The sequence below is a fragment of the Elgaria multicarinata genome, chromosome 3, assembly GCF_023053635.1.
Source record: "Elgaria multicarinata webbii isolate HBS135686 ecotype San Diego chromosome 3, rElgMul1.1.pri, whole genome shotgun sequence".
In the NCBI taxonomy this organism is placed as follows: Eukaryota; Metazoa; Chordata; class Lepidosauria; order Squamata; family Anguidae; genus Elgaria; species Elgaria multicarinata.
Window position 1 is genome coordinate 88,718,579 of NC_086173.1, and position 25,870 is coordinate 88,744,448.

A 25,870-nucleotide genomic window follows, 5' to 3' on the forward strand; every position below is an offset into this window, starting at 1 on the left:
ACCATCACTATACCCTTTATAAGGGCCTTCCCCCACTGTCACTTCTATCTGCTGAGTAATTTGTACCGTTTGAATTCACCCCAGTGGCACCCACTTTGATTTCTTCACTTTGAAATGCAAACCTGCCTCTCAATGCAAATGCTCCGAGAGGTTGGGCCAATAAAAAGCCTTTCCTCGGGGAGGTGCCTTTGCAAAGTGAGAAAAAAACCTGACCAAGAAGTTCAGGTGAACAGCTAATCAGGAAGAGGCTGAGAGTTACCGGCTGGGGCAGGCCAGGGAGGAAGCTGTTGCTGCGGCACAGGGCACACTATGAACGCAGGGCCACTTGGTGATGATGTACGTGGGATATCTGTTGGATAAGGACACCAACATGTACCCCAACCCAGTCAGGCACCCTAGCCTGAACCTCAACCCCCAGAATTATGTGCCTGTGCCCCCTCAATACCCGGATTTTGCCAGCTACCACCACGTGCCAGGGATTAGCAGCGATCCTCATCATGGGCAACCCACGGGCGCCTGGAGCTCTCCATACACTCCCGCCAAAGAAGACTGGCATTCCTATGGCGCAGGAGCCCCTTCGGCTGTTGCTAACCCGGGGCAGCTAGGATACAGCCCCTCTGATTTCAATCCCATACAGCCACCAGGCTCTGGACTGCTGCCTCCACCCATGAACGCCTCAGTACCCCAGCTCTCCCCAAACACCCAAAGGCGCACACCTTATGAGTGGATGAGGCGCGTTCCCACCAGCAGCAACAGTGGTAAGGAATCGTCTCTGTTCCTGTCCTCTCTCTTGCTTCAAGGAGGAAAGGGGAGTGGGCTGGTTTAGGAGACAGGCTTCTGTTGTTCTGCCTTTACTTTCCACTCAGCAGCAGCACTACTGTCCTACGAGTTCCAGTTAGCTGAGAGCAGGATTGAGCTGGCAACTTTATAAGGTTTGCTCTTCATTACCTTTCCCGTATCAACCTGTAGACACAAGAGTTTGTGGTCAAACTGCATTTTAACATGAAAAGGTACTTGAGAGATCGGCTGCAAACCGAAGGCCATTTTAGACATGACAGTGCTTATACAGAGGGAAATTCTACGAAGCAGCTAAATTGCAAATTGTATACAGGTTGTCCTGTGTAATGTTCATACATGTAGATTTTTTGGTCCGTGAACCTGTGATTGGGGAGGAGCCATAACTCACTGACACAGCATATGTTTTACATACAGAAGGTCTCACATTCAGTCCCTGGCATCTCCAGCTAAAAGGATAGGCAGCAGTCGATGTGAAATACCTCTGCCTTGATGAGCCACTGCCAGTCATACAAGACAAATAAGGCTGCCACTTTTGAGATGGACCAATAATCTGCCTGAGTATAAGGTTGCTTCATATGCTCATGATTGTTCATATGTGATTGGTCATGACTGCCCAAAGCCTGTATGTTTTATAAGTGATGGCCCCATGTGGAGGAATTGCACTTATGGCAACAGCTTCCAAAGTAAGTGTAGATAAATATGTTATATATTAAATGAAATCAAATGTTCTACCTGGTAAAGCTGCTCCGTTTAAGCTGACTGGAAATATAACTGGATTTGAGCATTTTCAGTACATCAGTGTAGCTATATCTATGCCAATGTTCACAACTCAGCACAGAGTAAGGTAAAGTTAAATCTCATTGACCCCAATGTGACTTAAGCGTGCATACCTGTTACTGGATCATGACCAGTGTCATGTGTTTAGGATCCATATTTTAATCACCTTGACAATGACTAGACACATTTACATGGAAGTATATCCTTTTTCCAGAATGTTATAGCCAGATTTGTATTACTTAGTGCAGCAGTTCTGTTTTTTTCCTCCTTGGCAGATTTTCCACTGTATGGAAAAAGACAGAAGTGGTGGGAAAACATGGGAGGGCTACAAGTGGAAACTGGTGGAGTCTCAAACTCCCCCCCCCCCAAAAAAAAATTCCATGAATGAGGAAGGGTGATGGTGCTACAACAGCCTCATCTGGAAGTACCCATAGTCTCAGTAGCACATAAAAAAGTTTTAAATCTTAGTGCTGGGTGGGGAACCATTGGCCTTCTAGATGTTGTTAGATTCCAATTCCCATCAGTCCCAGCTAGCATGGTCAGTGGTCATCGGTGATGCGAGTTGTACCACAACATTTGCAGGGCCACAAGCTTGCTTTAGTTGGAATAAGTATGAAACTAAATTCAAGGGGGAGTTCTAAAAAGGGGTGACAATTGATGCATAAAATTGATCTATTTTTGCTCATCTGCATTGAAGGGGGTGATTCGAACTTTCAAAGAAGCACCTTTGGCTTCCAGTATCATTGTCAAACACTTCACCCAGATTCTGGCACTGAGTCACAAGTTAATTTTTGTCTGATCTAGTAAAGCTGCAGTAAACTGCATTTTTCTTGCCTAGGCTTCTCTTCAGGTAAATATCACCATTCAGTGACAGAAAAGGGAAAATCAAATCATGTTGATTTCAAAGACTCTTGCAACAGGAAAGAAATCATGAATGCTTTTTTGGGGTCACCCCAATTTTTGGAAGTCTAGTATCTGTATATAGGTGAGTGATTTAGCAGTTTCTGCTTAAGTCAGTAAAGTAAGATAGTGATGAAGGGTTTGCTCTTGCTTTGTTAATATACTGCTACATCTGAAGTTCCACTATCCATTTAAAATAAGAACATCTTGGAGAAATTATGTGTATATGCTTTTTTGGCCTTTGTGTTCACTATTCGAGAAGCCACTGTGTTTAAATTGTTTATCAATGTCCCCAATCTGTGGGACATGTCACACCTTATAGGTTTAGTTGTACTTGCTAACAATGAATTCTCTAAGAAAGTGTCACTATGTTCAATGAGGCTTAGTATCTTTGTTTTGGATTGTAGCCTGCCATTATAATGCATGAGTAAGACAAACATGTGTTTTGAAAGATGTTGTTGCATCATGTGCCTACAGGTGACATAAAACTGTCCAAACTGCAGTTTCCCCCTACATGTTCACACCTTTAAAATCTATATGTTTCTCTCTCATAATATGTGAAGTTGATTTTGTGTACACAACCAAACGGATGCATAGGCTTCTATTCTTTTAAACCGAGATGCTTCTTCTAGAACAGTTATATATTTTATTTGTCTACACTTACTTTGGAAGCTATTGCCATGAAGCCCATTGTACTTCATGTACAACCATGCTTTATTATTATAGTTACAATTCTAAACACAGATAATGAGTTCTTTCAGGTTGTTGCTAGAGGAGTTTATTGGGAATGACAAAGCAGCCTTTTCTAGTAAACTGAGGCAGATGGGTAGAAACAGCTGACATTTTCTAATTTTTTATGTGTAAATGCCAAGTAAAACTTGGAACCTAACTTAAGCAAGCAGAAAGCTCACTGCACTGACTTCTCTTGCTAAATAATCTCAATTTGGCAACTCAATATCAGTTAATGAAGATGTTATATATCAGCAAGTATAAGGAGGTAAAATGAGATGTGAGGAATGGGTTTTAGTATATTTGAATTTATGACATGTATAGTCTACTTCTCTTTGATTGAACTCAAAGCGGTATACATAGGATGCACAAAATCCAGGTGCTGAATAGACCCAAACTGGCTTGGCATCAGCATGGTTGTTGCATCATGTGCCAACAGGTGATAATCTTGGTACTAAGTGAGGAATCTAAGCTTTCATAAGCCACAGTCTTCATTATCTGTTGTATGCTTTGTTTTTGTAAATTGTTTTTTGTAAATTTATGTATCTATTGGTAGAGTGTATGTGCATGCATGTGCACAATTGTGCATGTACAATCAATCACACGTAATCAGCATCACTTAATGAATATTAGGTACTCTCCAACACTCTTTAATCATCCTGTTGTATTTATGATCATAGTAATAAATGTGTAAATTTCTCCTTTCTCCATTCTTATAGGTAAAATGGAAATTTTCTAATTCACTTTAGTGAGTGTAAATACAAAACCTTGGAGTGTTGGTTATTCCATATTAATTAAGGCAAGAGAATGAGACAGTGATGTGTCTGTGGTGTAGGGCAGCATTGTGCAATTGTACAAGAAGGAGGAGTTGCTTTATTATTGTAAGATGTAAAAACAGTGGGTCTTCTTAAATATGTGAAAGCTTATACCACAATTGGTTTGATTAACATATTATGGCATGAGTTTTCACCGGCCCCTTCATCAGGTATAAGGTGTATGTATGTATGTATGTAAATATGGCTGCTATCCTTTACCCATTTACATTCCCAGGAGAGTAGGTATAGGATAGCAGCCATAGTAGGAGCCCTTTTGAAGTCAATTTACTTACTTCTAATTAGACATGCATGCTGTGAGGGAGTGTTTGTGTGATATTTATGAATTTATGAAGATCTGTTTGTCCGCACATGAGCTGACTTTCTATGATTATGGAGGCAGCCTATGAGTGTGAGATAGGGGTATCTTTGTAGTATGTATGTCCACATGAGGAATCCTGTAGTGATTTGTTGGCTTTTGATGGCTGAGCAACATAGAAAAAGCTAGATTTCCACATCTGTAATTCATGGTGTTAATTTTTTTCTACTTTATTTATGTATGTTCCACGTGCCTCGGAGCAGTGCACAAGAGTTATTCCATTTTATTCTCACAACAGCCCTGTGTGGTAGATGACAGATTCAGAGTGAACTTGAAGGCTGAGATCAGTCCGAGCCCAACATTCTGTTCATTGTTCTGCCATATTGCGTCTTATTTTTTATTTTTCTTAAATGGGATTCTATATTTGAAAATGCCGAACATACATTGTGACCCATGGCAGAAGTGGGATACACATTGTAAATCAATTCAACGGCACTTTCTGTGGGCGGGCAGCTGTATCCGTTCAAGCGACACAATTGCGTACTGAAACGCGAGTGAAAATTCTGTGTGAGGAGAAGGAGGAGGGAAAGGGCGCGAGTGCCGGTAGCCAACTTTCCCGCCAAGACATTTTCGCCTTGCTGCCCAATGCCCCGCAGGTCGCGTATCGTCTCCCTTCTTCGCCTCGGAGCTCTCCAGCGCCGCGCTCAGCCTTTCGCTTCGTGGTGGCGCTGAACTCTTGAACTCTGCGCGGGAAAGGGAGTTTTAAAGCGGGCTGCTCGGTGGGAAAGTGGAAGTCTCTCCGCAGGGAAACGCAAATGAACATGCGGGGTGGGGGAGGGGGAGACCCTGCAGCGCTGCCCAGTTCAAAGGCGGCTGGGCGGAGAGCTGGTTAATGAAAGGGGCTGCAAGCGCCTCCCTCAAGTCGAGTGCAAATTTACAAGCGTGCCCCTTTCTCATGCAGATAGACCGTGGCCCTGCGTGCGGCGGGGCGCCCAGCGGCCTCATTGTCCTCAGCTTCGCGGGCTGGGAATCGAGGACTCTCGGCGCCCTTTGAAGTTGGGGCATCCTGAGGCGTTTTCAGTTTCCTGCGTAGCTCGAGTTTGGGCCGAGCAAACAAGCCCACCAGTGGCGGCTGGCCGCGCAACGGACCTTGCCTTGGGCTAGCGCGTTCTGATTCTGGTTATAGTTCTGGGGCTCACGCAAGTGGAAGCCTTTGGCCGGCCTTTCCTCGGCTATGACCCGGCATGAATAGGTGCTGCTGGCTAAATAGACGAAAGGTCGTTTTCCAGGAATTCAGCTTCAACTGGGAAAGTAGCTTTGAAAATCAATGACATTTGGAAAGTGCAGTTTTAATTCGTTTGAAACTACTTATTGAAAATACTCTGGGTCTTGTCTAGCCAAAGTTAAGCATTTCAAAGTTCCATTGCTTTCAATGGTAGAGATTTAGGCTTGTGATTAGCTTTCCCATTGAAATCAATAGGACCGTAAAATGTTCAACTTTGGCCAGATTGTGTCCTTTTAAAATTCAAGCCCTATTTTTATTCACTATTTTGTTTTCAAGCAATGTTTAAATCCATCGTAAATTTATCTCGTTTGGCAAAATGTGGATTACCCTATAAAACTGGGTAGGGGTGAGGAGCCTGGTGCAACATCTGGTCCAAGGATTACTACCTTTACAGCTTTGCACTTAGAGGATTCATTCCATGTATGGTGTAATAGAATGTCTCCAGAATGTTTCACTTACTTAGCTTCAACATTTTTTTGTGGTTAGTGGTAATATAGCAAGTATACCCACACCAAAGTAGATGTTGAATTATTTGGGAGTTGGACGGGATATTGTGTTGGGCAGGGGTGGGCAACTTGTGACCTTTCAGATTTTTTGGCTTACAATTCCCATCAGCCCTAGCCAGCATAGCCAATAGTAAGGGATGATGGGGGTTGTGGGTGAAAATGTCTGGAGGGGCCTCAAGTTGCTCACTCCTGACAGAGGGTGACATCCAATGTTGCACTGGCAGAAGGAAGTTTGCATAAGTGACTCCCTGCCCTCTTTCTCCTGGCAGCTCAAGAAAACTATACAGAGAGAGATCCTCCTGAATTGGGCAGGCAGTGGCATGGGGAGCTGAGGGGGGATCCCCCCAAAATTGGGCAGAGGTACCTACTGCCTGGGCAGCAGCTAGCAGGCTGTGATTAAATGTTTATAACAACAATAATAGCAGTGTAAAGTATAGTAATAAAATATGGAGTCCATGTTTAATGTTTTAATGGTATAAACTCAAAGATTTTATTAACCATTTGTAGAATGATAGCTATGTAGATGTAATTGGTATGCTGATCTATTATGTTTTGGGCCTTGATCCTTCATTTCATTGATTTTGTCTACCTCATTTAAGAGACTGCAGGATGGATAGCATCTGGAGAACACAAAATGAAAGAATCACACTTTTGTTATCTGTGTGTTTAAGTTAAGAGCCATTTTAACTAGGAAGGGATTAAAATCCAGTTCTGATTAGAATTCATCAAAGACATGAAATCATCTTAAACCAGGTGATATTTTGAAGGCAGCGGAAAGGAGGTTCTTTGTTTTGTGGTGATGGAAAACAAAGAAAGCAAAAACATTGTCATCACATTAAAATAAAATGCACTCTCAAAACACCTCTAAGTGAAATGATAATCTAGTTTAACTGGATAATAAATAAATAAATAAATCATAATTTGTTTGTGTAATAATTGTTAGATTACGGGCAAAGAAGTTATTGTCTCCCTGAATGCAATTGAACTATTCTTGTGTCATGCAAATAGATGGCACTATATGGACAATAATATAAACAAACAGTTACAAATATTTTGAAAATTATTGTTCTAAAACATAATAAATACAATAATCGTAGCAGTTTTATTCCTAAAATAACTTCATGAAATTTAATTTAGTTAATAAGGCAATGCTTTAAAATATGCTTGAGCTATTTCAATATTGGCAGCATTTGTGCCCCCCCCCAATAAGTTGCTGTAAAGATTCTGTCTTCTGTAGATAAATTCAGTACAAATCTAAACAAACTATTTCAACATAATCTCATCCTTCAGATAACCGAGTAATATTTTTCGAGAGTTATCCTGTGATTTCATAGGTCTTTTCCAAAATTTATTCTCTACATTTCAGAATAAACAGACATTGCTAAAAATCAGGCATACATTTATATGAGGTGACTTATATTCACTTTGTCCCACATATTTTTTATTTTTTTAAAAAGTGCTAGGTGGATTCTCCCAGTTTAATATTAAGCAAGGCATAGGTTTTATTTATCTGAACAAATATTATTATACTAGTCTTTACTCAATGCTTACATGACTAGACTTCTAGAATAAGCTACTTTAATAATGGATTCAATTTTACACTCTTTGTCCAAGCAAAAATCTTTCCAATTCGATTTTCCTATTGAAATTAATAGGATGCCTTTGTGGTTGTGTAAAGAACTATAGAATGTGTAAAGAATTCCAAGGGGAATGTCACAGAACCAGGTAACTAGGAGGAACCAATGGAACCATATGCACATTCAGAAAATGTGAAGGTTCTTTTAACATAAAAAATATTTTGAAATATAGAAAATAAGGCAAAAAACAAGAAAGAATACCATATAAAACTACTAGATTGCTAATTAAGAGAAAAAGTAGAAATAATTTTTAAAAAATGAAGCTCACAGACTGCAGTCCTTAGTATAAAATTTGTAGGGTTGTGGTATAATTAGAGTAAAGCAGTCTGAGGAGAGGATCTTTAAGAGAGTTTGGATGTGTACCAGCATCAGAAAAATATATATGCAGATATGAAACTTTTAATGCTTATAGGTTGGAATGACTGAACTCTTTAGCTAATGCAAGCCACTTCCATTTCTTTTGGGCTAAAGCTGGTAAAGCATTTCATAAACAGGAGCTGTTCTGTGAATGGTTGGCTCTAGGTACATGCTATTATTTAAAAGCCATAAGCTTTTAAAAATGCTTTTAATAACAAAAATAAAAAGTTATCTGCTAAGGGGTCTGTTTAGCATAGATAAGTGATAACATACTTAAATGAAATTATATAACCACGTAATTAATCAGTCCGGATGGATTAATGGTTGGTATCTTGGTGCAATTGGAGTAGGAAATTAGCATTTCCCCAACAAATATCAACACTTTAATTATGCAAGTTATAAATTGTAATACCAGAGGGCTAAAAGGTTCCTGCTCAGCCCCTTCTTGAATAAACAGCTACTAGGCAATATTCTGAGGGTTGCTGGAAAATAATGTGTTGGTGTTATCAAATCTTAAGGGGGAATTCTAGAGATTTCAGGATACCCAGGATAGCATTGTTAAAAGCATATAGCACCCGGATCCTGTACCAGATTGAGTTGCATTCATATTAATTGAACTTATTTCCACATGTATAGGATTTATTTCATTTATTTATTTATTTCATTTTTATACCACCCAATAGCCGAAGCTCTCTGGGTGGTTCACAAAAATTAAAATTATGAAAAGCATAATAAAACAACCAACAGTCTAAAAACACAATTACAAAACGCAATATAAAAAGTCAGGATAGAGTCATTCATGCTGCCCTGAGATCCTAGTGATATAGGGCGGGATACAAATGTTTTAAATAATAATAAAAAAAATAATTTAACTTGTTTAAAAGCAAGAGTAAGCACAAGTGCTTAACTTGTAAATTCTAGTCTACTAACTACTAAAACACAAGCAACTGATTTAAACCAACTTGAATGCCTTGATTTTTAAATTAAACTGATATACTGGCTTGTGTAGCTTATGCATCACTTCCATATCTAGGAGATGGAACAATTTTAAATTTTATTTGTTTGTCGAATTTATAGACCACAGTCTCTTCTGAAAGGAATAGCACCTGAGGTGATGAACAACATGCAATGTAAAATGCAATCTAAACTTATCAAATTATAATAAACTTAAAATCAGAATAATAACAGTATGAAAATACATTGAAATTCAGCATAAACAAAAATGCATTGACTGTCAGTATTCCAGCAGCAAGAATTCTAAAAAGACTCCGCAGTTAGGAAATGCTTTCTTCTATAATAAGTTCACTTATTGCCACAAAATCTTGAGAGAGGTGGCCTTTAGAGTCTCACTAGGAAGTAAGTTCAAGTGTATGGCTACAACTACAGAAAAATCCCGGCCTCATGCTCTTACAAAGCAAACCTGCTTGTTTGTAGGGACATGGAGAAAGGTTGTAACATCAGATCTTAAAGAATGGGGAAGAACATACAGGTAAAGGCATTCTTTCATAAAAGCTGGGGCTTTTTAAAAACAAAACAAGCACCTTGAACTGGGTCTCAAAGCTTAGTGGAAGCCAGTGCATTTCAGTCAAAATTGGTGTAATGTACTCAGGGCTCGTTCTCTTTAGTAAGCAAGCTATTGCATTTTACACAAGTGACAGCTTTTTCAGAGACAGTCCTATGCAGTGGTGCTATGAGGGCAGGACTTTGTGGCAGAAAACCACTCAGCAGAACCCCTTAAGGTGGGAGTAGAACGGCAAACTCTATAGGACTGGCTTACCGCATTTTTGAAGTAAATGAAGTCATACACATCTAAATGTTGGGGTGCTGAACCTCTTTCAGACTGAGGGCTGTATTCCATTTTGGAGAAACTCTCTCAGGGGTGACATTCCTTTGGCACAAGAGGTTGAAGGCAAAATGGGGCAGAGGCAAAGGAGTCGGGCCAAAATACCAGCAAAAGTTTAGCTTAATGCTCTTACTGCCAGTAACAGCTTTAGGGGTGGCACAAAAGCCGTGGAAAACATCAAGCGATTGGTGGTTGGGGGGGAGGGGAGGGGAAGGTTGTGTGGCTTTATGGGGAACCTCAGAGAGCTGGATTTGGCCCCCAGGCCTGAGGTTCTGCACTTCCACTGTAAAGAGAGGGCTTTGTAAGACCAAAGTTATCAGTGGTCTCATGTACAGCAGTTTTGAACAATCTGGAGAGAGGTTACCAAGACTTGGGTGACTGAAGCAGGTTTCTTGCCAGAGAGAAAAGGACTGCAGCCAACCTGTAGTCAAAGATGGAAAAGGTGTTCAAGGCCACCAATGACATTGGCTTTTAGAGTAATGCAGGATCCACCACTCTGACACTATGCACCTGTCCTTCAGGGGGAACCCTTTTTTAGAGGATATTAAGCGCTTACCACTTAATTTACTTTAGAAGTAAATGAAGAAATTTACTGTGTTATCTGTACAGCACCATGTACATTGATGGTGCTATATAAATAAATAATAATAATAATAATAATAATAATAGAAGTAAATTGAAAATTGCAATGTTATTTTTCACACTTAAAAGTACCTAAAAGGGCTAAAGTAAATGCAATGTGGAATATCCATGAAAATAATCTCCCACAGTTTAAAAAAAGAAGACAACAACGTAAATAACAATTCAGATTGGGATTGTAGTGCTAGGAAAGAGAGATTTAGAGACTATAACCCTTCTTCTCTCCTCCACCCCAGTTGAAATCACCTCTCAATTAGCAACTTGTGGGGTGAATTTCAACTGGGTGAAAAGCAAGGCCAGTGTGATTTACAGTTATTTATGAATGTTAACAAATTTGCTTCACATAAGACTCTGAGGGTGTCATCAGTAAGCATTTTGTTGTGCGGTCGTTACTGGGCACTCACGGATTTTTGTGGGTCCCTCTCACTCCGATGTCTGCCTCCCACCCCTTCTAGCCTTCTTCACATCAGAAAAAAAGCCCCTGGTAAGTCTGTGTTATTTTTAAAGACAGAAGTTGCCACTATCTCCTGCTGTGTGCAAGAGAAATGGCGTGATAAAGACAATGCCTGAATGAGCCATGTGCACTTTTTATTTCCTCTTTCCTCTCCCTGAAAGAAAGAGGAAGTATAGAGCGACAAAAGTGAGAGTGGAGAAGTGACGGTAGTCAAGCGTGATTTTCCCCTCGTCTAATGGAGCTTTGAGTAACAGAAACAAATACGCCTGCAAATTTATATATAATGTGAGAAACAAGAGCTGCAATTCTAAGCATACTTAATAGCATATAAGTCCCACTGAACCCAGAGGGACTTACTTCTGAATAAACATGCTTAGAATTTCACTGAAGAGATATGAAGCACATTCCAGAAAAACTTAACTAATCACCATAAAAATTAAAGAGGCTTAGTTGCAGTTTGATGGCTTGTGGCAATATTAATATTGTTGGAATATATCTGGGCTACAAAACAAATGCTAAGCAGAAATAAAGCAAAATAGATTTCTTTAGTTATTGTTAATTGTTGCCTCCTTGCCTGTGCAAAGAATGTTCACAAATTATGTGTGGAAGTCTTGCACTTCTTAATTGCAATTTTTCACAGATGTCCTTGTGATTTTGTTTTCTCCTCACCTTTATAAATAGTCCTTTTATAGTTTGCTGCACATGTTGTATAAATGGGAGCTGAAACTCATTCTTTTTGTGTAGTTATATAAGTAATGTAGCATCATTTTTGTCCTGTGGTTTAAGTATTTTTTTCAGAAGCAATGAGTTTCTAATTTTTTGTTGCTAAAGAAGATTCAAGTTTGGTTATTGCCATTCCGAGTTAAGCAAATGGTGGTGGTGGTGGTGGTGGTGCAGGAATATTTGAGTGACAAGCTGATGTTTGCATGTTGCAGAAACCAGCTGATCAGACTCCAAATGAATATTCTCAGAAATATTTTCTTATCAAATTTCTATTATGGAAGAATGTAAATTGATATTTATTCAAATCCTGCCAGTTGAACATAATGTAGTACCAAAATACTGCTGCAAGGTTCATTTCAGTGTCTTAATAGCGTCTTCAACAGACTGATTTTAAATCTGTGTATGTAATTCTTAAGTTTTAGCTGATTGTGAATTTCTAGCATGATTGATGTTTGTCTCAGAGTGGAACACATTGCTGCCAAAGCCCTGAACACTGATAGCTTCTTCTTTGCATACAGAGATACATATAGATGTATACTATTTGTACACACAACTATGCACGTACACACACAACTCTTCCTTAAATTATTAACCACAGTATGCTGCTGACCTCATATGAGATGTGTTGAGCAGCTAGCAGCCCTTTGTGCAAGGTATAGCCTTTAAAAATATTCTTTAATGTATATCTTTGAGGTTTTAGAGGAAAAATAGCCTCCCTTTAACTTTAAATATGCCTTTGTTTTTAACATATGTATCTAATGTTCATCATATATTAAATGCACCAAAATTAGAGATCTGAATGGAAAATAAGGGATTCCAGAGATTGCAGATAAAGGGTAGAGAAGCCCGTTAAGACTTATGCACATATTTCATGAACTTCATCATTGCATCAGCAAGAACCAAACTGTTCTAGCCCATTCCTTATGTGTGTTTTCTTGGAAAGAAGTTCCACTGAGTTCAATAGGGCTTGCTGTAAAATAAATGTGAAGGTGATTGCAGATTCTCTGCCTGTGACGTTCATGTAATCTTTTTGATTTTTTTTTTAAAAATAAAGTTATGCACTGCATTGTAATATAGGTTACTATCATTGTCTACAACTACATATATCTGTATATTTTTTTCAGAAACCTGGTTTAATTTTAGTGTACATTGTTTATATGCTGCCTCTTTGTTCAAGGCAATCAAAGTGGCTTACATTTAAAAGTTAACACAACAAAACAAAGTTAGAACAATAAACCCATTATACAGAATGAAAATGGCAGCACTTAAAACAATTTAAAAGATGGCAATACAAAATTAAAATACAGAGATACCGGTAGCAGATTTTGAAAGAAATGTCTAAACTGCAGATCATAGATTAAAAGCTGACTGGAATAATAAAGTCAGGCAGAGAAGGAAACTGGTGGATCTCCACACATATTCAAGAAGACCCTGTCTTTCGTACCCACCCACCTATTCTCATGTATAGATGGGACTGAGAGCAGAGCCTCCAAGGCTGCTCAAAAGTTGGGTAGCTTCATATTGGAGTAGGCGGCTTCTGGGGTAAGCTTGTCCTGAGCTGTTTCTACTGCTATTCATGCCCGAGAAACCTGTTATCCAAATGAACTTCAGCTCTTAAAACAAAACAATAGTGCAGCAGCCCAATCCAGATTCTGGACACACATCTTCAGCTGATGGGGCAGGATCCACAATTGTGTTGATCCCCTGCCTAAGTTGAGTTGCACCAATGCCACATTTTTTATCTCATTTAATTGTTTTTTAAGATAGAGAGACAGAAAAATAGAGGGAGAAAGAAATAAAGGTGCTTTTAGATTAAGTGTGTGTGTGTGTGTGTGTGTGTGTATCATGAAATGCCCTATCTCATTCACAGAATGTTGTGGTGATGTAGGCAACTTTATCTTCCACTTGTAAGCTTTCCGTGTTTCCCCACCACTGGTTCTGCATTTTTCTTTCCACAAAGACTTCCTTAACGAGGATCAGATAGAATAACTGCACAGTGTCTTTTGACTGTTAGTGCTAGAAGCCATCTGTCTGGAGGTACCCTGGGAAAACAAGAGAAGGGGAAAGAGAATGAGAGAAATAGAAAGCTATATAAGGTTAATTATTATTATTTTTAAAAAGATGGTTCCATTGGAAGGTTGGTGCCAAACATGAGGCCCAGATCTAAGAATTAATGCTGTAATCTTGTACCCACTTACTTGGCAGCAAGACTGATTGAATTTGATGAGAATTGCTTCTGACTTGACATGTATACAGGATTGTATAATTTTAGTCCTAACTGTATTCAATGTTTTTAGTTGCTGAGTATACTTGTGTTAAGGATTCATTTGGATACTGGACAGTTTACTGCCTGATTTATGTTTGATGATGTATACTTTTACAAACACTGTTTTAAATTACAATGGCCGTTCACTTGGTGCAAATAAAAATTGATTTGATTGTGCTGTTAGTTAAGTAAGAGCCAGTGTGGTGTACTGGGAGTCGGGAGATCTGGGTTCTAGTCCTCACTTGGCCATGGAAAACCACTAGGTGACTTTGGGCCAGTCACAGACTCTCAGCCCAACCTACCTCACAGAGTTGTTGTTGTGAGGATAAAATGGAGAAGAGGAGGATTATGTACACTGCCTTGGGTTCCTTAGAGGAAAAAAGATGGAATATAAATGCAATAATTAAAAATAAAAATAAAAAGTGATACACTACGTAAAAATATAGATAGTAACTTGGATTTAAATACAGATCACCACGAGTTTAACCTGATAACCCGACACTGACACTGGATCTGACACTGGACGTGTTCCAATGAATGTTAAATATTTTGAGCTCCATTGCTATTAACAGCAAGATTACCAAAGAACAAGTGTTTAGTTCTCCCATTAAAATCAACAACATGAAGGTTTTTACTGGCTAGATCATTCCCAATAATTCTGTTGTGTCCTTTATTCAGCCATCTAACCAAACTAATGTTGGAAGTATCAAAAAAATGTGGAAGGAACAACGTCTGTCCCCCGCAGTGTTTCTTGAAATTTATGTTTTTGGGGTTTTGCTGGCCACCTATGTCCATTTTTTTCCAAGCAATGTGGTCCTGTCAAAGAAGCTGTGTAAAAAACCTTGGTTAATGAACGTCTTCAGTTTATCCGGCTTTTGCCATGTTTGCATCCTCAATTCTATGTATTCAGCAGGCACTACACTGGATTCACCCTAGAAATGTTAGCTCTCCTAACATAATCCCATATTAAGACTGACTGACCATTCATAATTTTGGAGCAGTTGTTGATAATGGAGCTAGGTTAAAAGGCCTAATGCTGAATAAAATTAAAGCATTTTAAATCCAACGACACCAAAGACCCCTTATTCTTTTAATGTATTCTAGGTTATATTTTGTCATTACTTCCTATGGTTTGGGTTACGTAAGATGAACACACTGATGCATATCATGAGTGCTCGGTTTTCTAGAACACGCATGAGCAGAAGGTAGATTGGGATCTCCTGGTAGATCTCTGAATGATTTTGCAGTATATTGGCAAGAATTTCTGATTCCCAGTTGTTGAACAATAGCAACAACAAAATGACTCCCTCCCCAAATTACACTACAGAAATGGAGAAAGCTTGAAGGCACAGTGATAACCAGAGTAGTTTTTGTGGCCTTCATTCATTGCTGGTATGCAAAACAAATTCCTGGGCTCAGAATTCTTCAGTTCAGCATGTGTGTCGTCTTTTGCACTTTGCTCCGGTTTGTGGATCCTAGGGTTCTAATAAATAGTAGATCCCACTAGCCTGAAGTCTTCCCATCTGTGCTATAGAAGACTGAGAACACATGTGGGTTGTCTCCCAATGGTTTTCATTTTTTACTTTAATGTAGTTGCAGGGGGGGGGGGGTAGAATTTGATTAGACCAACCCTTTCCCATTCCCACAGCTGCTTTCTCACCTGTGGCCAAAACGTATACTGTCTTTCCCCTGTGTAGAGAAAAGCTGCATGGGAGAGAGACATTTTGATCAGGAAACTGAAAAAGAGTTAAGCACCCTCCACTATCCCCACTCACGCTACTGCTCCACTCAAATTCAGAGACCCCTGCTTCTATATCAAAGAAAAGTGAAACCTATGGGGAGACATTTCTCATTTTATGTCTAGTTTGGCCCTGAGTTTATTTATGGGGTGTCTATATATTCTATTAACCCTATAGTGGCTGTGCTGTGATGCTGCATTGTCTAAATGATGCAGTTGCCAACTCACAGCCACATCGGGATTTTGCCCCTGAAACTGCATGTTTTCAAACTCTTGATTTACCATGACTTTTACATTTGCTCCAGGTTATCTAGTGGGCTTAGCTTGGGTAAGCGCGGAACGCAGGGCAGGCTTGACAATGGAATGGCCACCAGCACTGCAGTTTTTCCAGCCGGATAGCCCTGCTCCTCCTGTCCTGTCTAAAGTTAGCTGATCCTTTTTTAGCTGATCCTTTGAGCTGATCCTTTTTTCTTTTCTTTTTTGTTATCAATTTTTTATTGTTTCATAAACATACATACCTTAAAAGCATTACATAACGACATTACAGCCAAGGAAAAATGGGAAACGGAAAAAAAAGAAAAACACACACGCAAAGGTTAAGTTGTTTTTTCGGCTCTCTACATATCACAGATGTGAATTATATTCTCTCCTTGTTTGATACATTTAACACAATAATCAAATTCTTTTCTTTCTTCTAAGTTAATTATATCTCATACATTGAATTCACAGACAAATACATCATTTTTCTCTGTTTCTTGCTGATCCTTTTCTAACACGGCATCATATAAACACCCCTTAGAGTTATCAAATACTTCTGTTGCTTAATCTGGTTAACCAGGCTCTTTTATAAATCCTGGTATTTTTGCCCTGTACAGAAGGTGGTGGATTAAAGAACATTCTATGTTCAAACTCTCTCTCTCTCTCTCATTTCACAGACCACTTAACCGTTGTTGTTGTTGTTGTTGTTCTGCAAATAAAAGCAAATTTTTATTTATTACATTTCTATACCACCTAATAGCTGAAGCTCTCTGGGTGTTCACAATTAGTATTTGGTATTCTAATAATTAAAAAAAAATTCACCATCATCAAAAAACCAGTACCATATTATGGAAAACACACAAGTCCTATGCCAGACCGCTGAGAAGGACCTCTTAAAAATTAGTAGACTGCACACAGTGCCCTATTATGAAAATCATAAACCCTAGACCAGGTCCTTGTTACCCTGTTCAATAATCCATCCCTGGTTTTTTTTTAAAAAAATGCTGTATGCTGGCCATGTGTTGCTCTCCTCAGATGTATTGGAAGGTGTGTATAGGATAGCCTAAATATATTGCGGTAGAAACACTGGCTTTGCTTGCAGTTTGTTCTTTAGATTTGTTTAGCATTGGGGATTTGGTGGTTAGATCTTGTTTTTATGAATTATTACATTTAGATCCCACTTTTTCCTCCTCTTGCATGGGACCCAAGGTGGCTCATGTTTGTCTTCACAAAAAATCTGTGAGACAGGTTAGGCAGAGAGTCAGTGACTGGCCCCAAGACCGAGTTGGGGGAGGAATCCGGATCTCCCAAGTCCCAGTCCCAACACTTTAACCTTTACACCACGCTGCCTCTTTCTTGTCTTTGCCTTTCTATGTAGCCCTTGACTAAAAGAGTGGCATTGCCTAATCATTTCATTGTTGGTTTCGTTGAGAAAATACTTCTGAAACAAATATGGAGATTTTTTTCCTGTAAGGATTACTTTAACTCGAGTGTTTATTGAAATGCAGCTTCTTTTTATTTTCAGAGATGATGAAATTGCATGATGAACTGAGTAAGAGATCTAGAGGATGTCTATACGGCTTCTTTACCCCAACCTAAATGTGCAGATTCATGTTTCAGGACACATGATGCAACCGTCCATTTGTCGCAGCACTGGGGTTTTAACCGGATAATGCACAGATTCGTAATTGCAATTTACCGTGACTTTTGGATCAGCCTTTGAGTTTGCACTGCATTATAGTTAGGGGAATGGGCAGCAAGAGGGAAGAGACGTGTTCAGTCCCCCTCTTGCATCCTCATTTGCTGTCTTGTTCCTTTCCCCTCTCGGTTTTCTTCCTAAATGAATCTGCGAAGCTCCGCAGATAACCCTTTAGCGTTCCGTAGCCTTGTATGTGTATATGTGCTCATTAATAATTGCTGCAGTGTGACGCTCTTTGCCTAGATTCAAATCTACAAAAATTCAGGTTTATACTCAATGAGGAGCAATCCCGTTGTTGTATAGATGGGGGCCTAGAAGTGAAGTGACTCCTTATCAGTGTGCCTAGTCCCATGCCACACAGCAAATGACTTTTGAAACTGGGGAATTACAATATGCTTTTTGTGATGTGGACATGTGTGTGTGTGTGTGTGCGTGTGATGTTCAAAGAGCAAAAATTTCATGGGGTCCAGCACAAGCTCTTGGCATCTTGGCCAGCAAATTTATATAGCACATTGCTATATGCTGCTGTGATTTTAAGATGTGCCATAGTTATCCGGTTGTTGCCATGCATTGCTATTTACCAAGACCCACAGACTCTTCAGGCATTTTAGCAAACTTCATTACATGTCCCATTTCTGGCTTGAATAATATAAGCAGTATCAAATTTCATGAGGGTTGGTTTTTGCTGTGAAATTTGCTACTAGAAAGGCCACAGAAATGTTCACAACAAGCCCTTCTACTCCTTCATGGATTTTTTTCTTGAATTTTCTTAGCCATCTACAGCCATACTATGCTGAACGCGTCTGATATCATCTGTTCTCAGAAGCTAAGCAGGGTTAGACCTGGTAGTACTTGGATTTTCTTAGCACTCTTCTGCTGTTTTGGAGGAACAAAGGAAATGCTAGCTGCATTACTGGCTTTGTTGTCAGTTTCATTGCCTACCAATACTAGGCAGTTTGTCCTGATCTAATAGTTCTAGTAATGCATTATGTTCAGCTAAAAGGGCAGAATGTACATGTGAATGGGTATATGCCTCTGGATGGTCATCAGAATTCACATATCATTTAATAGTTATGCAAAATGTTCATCCGAATGTGGATGTCAAATTACTTTCAATGGGATACACATTTGAAACATTCAGATGTGCATTTTCATCCACATTCTGCCTCAACTCATCAGCTATGTAAAACTGGATTGGGGTGAGAGGAACCACCAAGTGTTCCATGTTTTCCTTGACACCAATAATCTCGGTACCTGGTCATAATGACCACAATACATGGATTTATAGCACTGCTAAACCAGATATTTTCACTGTGATTGAACGCCCTCTTGGGTTTGGTTTTTTGTTTTGTTCTTTAGCATTCGTTTGTGACTGAGTTCAAAAGTGTTTGCAAGATGATCCTGTTTTGATCCTGTAATAAATAAGTGCAAGGAATTAACAAGATGGAGCATTTAACTAGAGTTAGCACTGCCATAAATCAGTTCCTTTGGATTTCCCATGATCTGTTCCAGTATTGAGATTATACCCTGATGTGTCACCCAAGAGCCATGCTGTGGATAGCTAGACAGCAAGGAGTAGATTATTTTATGTTGGTTCACTGGGAAAAGTCCTAGTCTTAGGGTAGAAGGTAAATGCGGAATACACCCTTGATCTTGACTAAAATCAGTATCTTGGCATGAATTGCAATAGGAAAAAGGACCTGAACATAGGTATCAATGAGGTTATGCCTCTGCATACACTTGGAGGTGATTCCTTTTATGGTTCGTACAGCATATTAAAGCAGCTCCCTTATCTAATGATAGCTATTTGGGTTACACATTAACAAAGGTAACGATACCTTCACTGCCTAACAGACATTAGCCTTCCCTTGATCCCCATTTTGAACTCCTTCCCTCTGGCCTCATTAACAGGTTTATTTGGGCTGATCAAGGAGGTCATTTGCCTTCTATAATTGTGACAAGACTGAGAGGAAAAATGAAAATAAGTGAGCCTGACTTATCTGAAGATAGTCAGGTGCTGGCAATAAAGTTTTCAAATGTTAAAAAAATGAACAATTAGGCTCAAGGCCTGCTATCAGGAAAAAGTGGCTTAATTAATAAAGAATAGGAGTTAAATGGAAAGCAAAGTTAGCAGGGGGCTGTCTTTGAAGTTAGGGACCATGAGAGAGTTTATATTCTTAGGTATGTAGATCTAGGTTCCTGCTTGAACAGGTAGTCTCAAATGAAGGACCTGTTTGTTTGTTTTAAAAAGTTGAGTAAGTAATTCAATCTCCAGGGTAATTTTTAAGCATTTACAAACATTTGAAACTAAATAAATACTAAAACTGTAAGAATGACTAGTTAAAATTTATTTATTTATTTATTGCATTTATATTCTTCCTTTGTTTCCTTTACTGCTTCCTTTAAAATACATATATGCAAGATAGTCAGCGCCAGCACATTTACAGCTTGTTCAGGTATTGAAAGTATCCCAGAAAAGTTTTATGAGTGGATCTACTACCTCCTTTCCTAGTCTCCACATCACAGAAAGAAGTGAATGACCAAATGAACTTTGCATTCAAATAACTATATATTTACAATATTTCCATATAAAATGTTGAGTACTTTTAAAATCTTGTATGTATGTATGTATGTATGTATGCATGTATTTAAAAGAACAGAAAAGAAGACTCCCAGCCTCACACTCTTCAGTTGACCTTAGTAGGGATCCTGTGATTGCTTACCCAGAGTGGATTGCTGAGACCATGATGAGCCTGGTAGTCTTGATGGAAAACTCATGTTTATTGCGTAGTGTCAACAGAGCCTCCTGTTAATGGGCAATAGAGCATTGCAGTACTAAATCAAAACTGAACAAAGTGCTCAAATCTAACATGAAATGGAATATCACCATGCAGTGGGAATCCAGTTGACATTTCAGAGTGATTTTGCACTGCAAGTCTTGGGAATGTTGCAAAGTGAAGACATCTTGCCCATATCAGATATTCAGATGCCTCTAATCTCTGTCATTCTCTTTGACATTCTCCCCCCCTTATAAACCTGAAGGACAGATGAGGACCAATGAACATGGTTTTTTCTTTCTATTTTAATATATTGTCACTGAAACAAATACATAGATGCCTGTCCTATGAGATGCTGTGGCCATGGAGTGAAATCCAGGGCTCTGCACATGCTCTTCTGCTTATAAAACAGCACTTCCCCTCTTTTCCTCCCCGCTGGAACTGCTTGCTCCTCACTCCAAAGATCTCTAGAGGGTCCTCCATCCCTCATGAGCAGATGTTGAGGGCCTGCAGGAAGGAGAGGGAATGTTCCTCCTCCCTGTTCTGCTGACGGAAGCTGCTCCCTGTATGGGAGGGGCAAATTGGATACCACCCACTGCTTTCTTTTGTATCCAAACCTTACCTCTCTCCCATTCTTTTGATCAATGTACATGTTCCATCAGCATGTCAGAATACCTAAAAGTCAGAGATTAAGCTTCCATGTATTACATTTTCTAATTTCTTTACTTTCAAGTAGCCTCTCTATAAACAACAACAAACCTTCCTGTGAAATTTATAAAAAGATACATGAAACGAAGTAGCTGTGAACACTGTCCATGCAGATGTTAGTTTTTTCTTCTGCTTTATACATCTGAGCTCTACACAGATATTTGCTAATGGTCTGTACTGGATGAGCAATGCAGCTAATCAATAGCAAGGCAGCATTTGTGGACTCTTATCTTTGATGTTTTCCTGATTGCTTCTACGGTTGCATCAAATGACTTAATATGTCTTACAAGCTGATCCTTGGCTAGTTAGGCATGTCTAAGCCCATGATTTCAATATGGTTAGTTGTGCCTAAATCTGCATGTGTCGGTGCTCCTGATCTTCTTGACTGGTGGGCTGATAAAACAGAGAAAATGAGTTGCTAATTATGAGTCATTGATGATAAACTGAGTTGATTAGCAAAACAAACTTTGAATTTCCAGATAATTTGGAACGGGTGGGGGGAGGATCTTGCTTATATTCATGAAACATTTGAAATGTAAAGACATGGTCATGATGTCCTTAGAAATGTATTAGTGAGATGTCCATCAAATGAGAGAGCAGGAGGGAAATATGTTTCAAAAAATGACCATATAGGTGGATTGTAGTGAGTAGGTTGGTGGGGTTTTGAATGTCAGTCTCAACTAGTTTTCCTGTTCTCAGCTGGGCTTTTCACAGCTTTCTTTTCTTTTGCTTCTTCAAAGGTTGTCACATTTTTTGTGTATGGCAGATTTGAAAAATGCATGGCCATCAGTTTTCTCATCTCTGCCATTTGTTCTATGAAAAGCTGTTGCTAGGACCGCTCTCCAAACACCTTCAGTGAGCCCTTGTTCTCTCAGTGAGCCTCCCTCTCTGATAATACTAGAACCCGGGGAAATTCTATGAAGCTGATTAGTTGGAGATTCAGGACAGATAAAAGGAAAAACTTCTTCACAAAGCACATAGTTAAACTATGGAAAAATCACTACCACAAGATGTAGTGATGGCCACGAATTTGGATGGCTTTAAAAGAGGGTTACGTACGTACATTCCTAGAGGAGAAGGCTATCAATAGCTACCAGTCCTGATAACTATGTGCTACTTCCAGTAGCAGAAACAGTAAGCCTATATACCTCAGTTGCTGGGGAACATGGACTCGTGTCCTGCTTGTGGGTTCCTGGTCAATAGCTGGTTGGTCACTGTGTGAAAGGAATGCTGGACTAGATGGACTATTGGTCTGATCCATCATGGCTCCTCTTATGTACCTTTGTTGCTAGCTGCTCCTTCTCATCCTTTCCCTCATCATTGCTATCATCTGCTTGTTTGCAGAATGCCAGTAAGCAAGCAGGTGGTGGCATCTATGCTTCTCCTTCACACCACCCCAGTTGTCTGGGCCAAGGTGTGAGGAGGGTTGCCAGGGTAAAGAGGAGGTGCAGGTGCAGGAGGCTCTTGCCAGTAGGCCCCATACTGGAGTGTGGGCCTTGGCCAGTGTCGAACCATGCCAGCCCCTGAAACTGGCCCTGTTATGAGGAATGGGAGAATGGCTGCTCACGCAGCCCCAAAGCCAATGGAATGACTTGAAAGTTCAGGTTTGAAAGTTGAAACCTAGATAGGTTTTGTGTAGGGTGACCGTATGAAAAGGAGGACAGGGCTCCTGTATCTTTAACAGTTGCATTGAAAAGGGAATTTCAGCAGGTGTAATTTGTATATATGGGGAACCTGGTGAAATTTCCTCTTCATCACAGCAGTTAAAGCTGCAGGTGCCCTGCCCTCTTTTAAATCTGGTCACAATATAGCTGCAGTATAGCTCCTGCACCTTTAATTGTTGTGATGAAGAGGAAATTTCACCAGGTGCAACATGCATACAAATGACACCTGCTGACATTCCCTTTTCTATGTAACTGTTAAAGGTACAGGAGCCCTGTCCTCCTTTTCATATGGTCACCACATTTTGTGACTATTCAGCATGAATGTTTGGGCAGTCCAATTCTCTTGCTGCTTCCCCAAGATTCACTCACACCTGTACCCTCTCTGCCGGTTCTCACCCTGCCTTCCCCAAGGAAAAAGATCCTTTCCTTGGGGGAATGGGAAAGGGTTTCCAGTTGATGGGCTGTTCTTGGCAGCAAATAGTGTATTCTACTTGTCATATACGGCTTGAGATCATAGGGCTTGGGAGCAATTCTCCCTTCTCATATGATCATGGCAGGAAGCAATATCTAACACGAGCAGCTTCTTTACATGCGAACATAATAGGGTTGAGAGCTATGTGCACAGTGGAATGAATGAGATAATCTCAAAGTGTACTCACATATATTATGTATACATTAAATAGTCCCATCACAATGGTGCAATAAAGAGAAAATACCTATGGATTATGTACTGCATGGATCCACATGACTTTCTGAGACTAAAATGAACCGGTCTCAAAACAGCCCTAGTGAGTTCAGCATGGCTAGGTAAGGCAGGCTTCCAAATTCAGCCTGATTTCTACATGTTCTTTACTGCTCCAGATTTATTGAGGGGTTTCAAAGATCAGGGATGAGAAACCTCTGCCCACCAATCCTCAAGAGTGACCTTGCCCAATCAGGCCTCCCAGTCCACCCGGTGAGACCCCTCCTACAAATTCCTGCCCTCTCTGAGAAGCCAGGTTTGTTGGGAGCTGCTGTCTTAAGGTGCCTGCTGAACCTTGAAAGAGCAGTTCCCAAGGCTCTGGTGGTCCTTTGTCTTTCCTGTTGGGAAAGGTGAGGACAGGTAACCCAGCTCAGCAGAGGCGCTTGAAGTGACAGTTCTACTAAGCTGAGCAGTACAGCAGGGACAGTTTCAATCCCTGCAATCTCCCTCCACCCCACCATGTTTCACAATATAGGGGTGGGTGGATACTATTTACACAATGACGACACTGATGGAGTCCATTTTATTCTCAACACTCAAGTACATTAGTATGCATTCCCGAAGGCATGTATACTGAAAATGTACATAAACCTAAATGCACATTTATTCAATCATATATGTGCATTTTTATGCAGAGCCACATATTCTTGTCTGCCTGCCAATACTGAACTAATCTTCAAAAGTTTTATTTGCTAGAGCAGGGCTGAGAAAACCATTTTGGCTCAGGAACTCAGTTGGTTCCAGGCAAGTTGAAAATATTTTATGGGTCCCAACTGTTGTCAGTGCACTTCAATACTGTTATAAATAGTAGTGTAGATCCTGCCCCAGTCCATTGGTTGGCAATGGAGCCTTTTTAAAAACCCTAATTGCATTGAGTGAGGATGAATTTAGGGAGGGGTGTCACTCTCCCCAGCATCCACTCCCCCCCCCACAAATGCTCCTCTTGCTGGAGTTAGGCTTTTTAAAAGTCTTAAGACAGCATGGGCAGGACAGCAAAGAAACTGTCTTATTCCTCATGCCCACTGTATATAGCAGAATAGCACATACAGTCATAAACCTGTACATATTTACACATAGTTAGATACACTTTCCTTGATGAGACTAGAAAACAGGAACTTATGCATTTGGGCTTGGTTGTTAATTAGAAATTTACTTTTCCCCCAGGATGCTCACATACCACCTGTTGTTGCTGCAGTTTTTATCACTAATGGACTGATCCCTCATAAATCACTCAGTGGGGCACATTGCGTCACCTCCCCATAGGCACATGGCCTCCCAGTCAGGAGTTCTGTACCAGGGCACATGATGGCACGAAGAGCTGGCTCATTGACATTCTTCCATTTAATGACTCCCCTCCCTTGTTTACTCTTGTTTTCCCTTGCAAAATCCCAAAAGGGAAAAAGTGTTATGCTTTACAGAACAAAAAACTTTGCGTTATAGAGCAGTGGGGAGGGGGATTAGAAATGAAACCCCATGTAGTTATGTAAGCATATTGTGTTGTGAACAGAATCAAGATGAAAGCCAACTGTGCTGTTCCATATCAATTTGGTGTAGCAAGTGAGACACAAATTGCAGTGCCCGTTTTTTCCGTAACTGGTCTTGAATTTTAGTAGTTTTAAGTTGCAACATCAACCAAGCCAGTGGATAGGGGTTTTTTTCTTTGTTTAATCCCTGCATAGGTGTGTGTAGATTTGGGAAAGCAAAGGGCTGGGGATGGGGGGAGGTTTAATCCTTCCCTCCTGGTGTGAGCTGGTTGCAATCTGAATTTGGGGAAGTACACATTTACTCTCGAGTAAGAAAACAAGAGAGGGCTCAGCTACTATGTAGTGCAATGTAGATGGCTTTGGTTATTGCACAGTATAGAAATGTAATATGTAAATAAATAATTACGGTAATATGTAGTTTAACCCTAAGCATCTAGCCACCTCTGCCATTCTTAGACTTTGAGCAATAGGGCTCTAGCATCTCACTAAAACTGCCTCTTCACCAAGCAGCTTCTTACCTACCAACTATATTACCTTTCCTCACTGTACTCATTGGGGGTGTCTTGCTGCTCCTTCCTGGTAAAAACCAACGGTATCACAGCTGCAGGGTGGGGGGCAGGAAATCCCCATGGCAGGAGGGAGTGCAGGCTTTCTGGCAGCCATGTCGCTTGTCGAACCCACCCCCTGCCCTTTGCCTGGCCTCCCCACACTTCCAGTGACCAATCAGAAGCCATGATCTGCCCCCATCATGAATA

General features: G+C 40.1%; 1 protein-coding gene across 1 annotated transcript in view; it reads left to right on the forward strand.

Annotated features, from left to right (window-relative positions):
• The first annotated feature begins 334 nt into the window (after positions 1-334).
• CDX1 (caudal type homeobox 1) overlaps positions 335-25,870 on the forward strand; it is a 37,131-nt gene continuing 11,595 nt past the window's right edge. The window contains exon 1 of the mRNA XM_063123317.1: positions 335-758. Within this exon, the coding sequence (XP_062979387.1) occupies positions 335-758 (424 nt within the window). The remainder of the gene's footprint in view (positions 759-25,870) is intronic.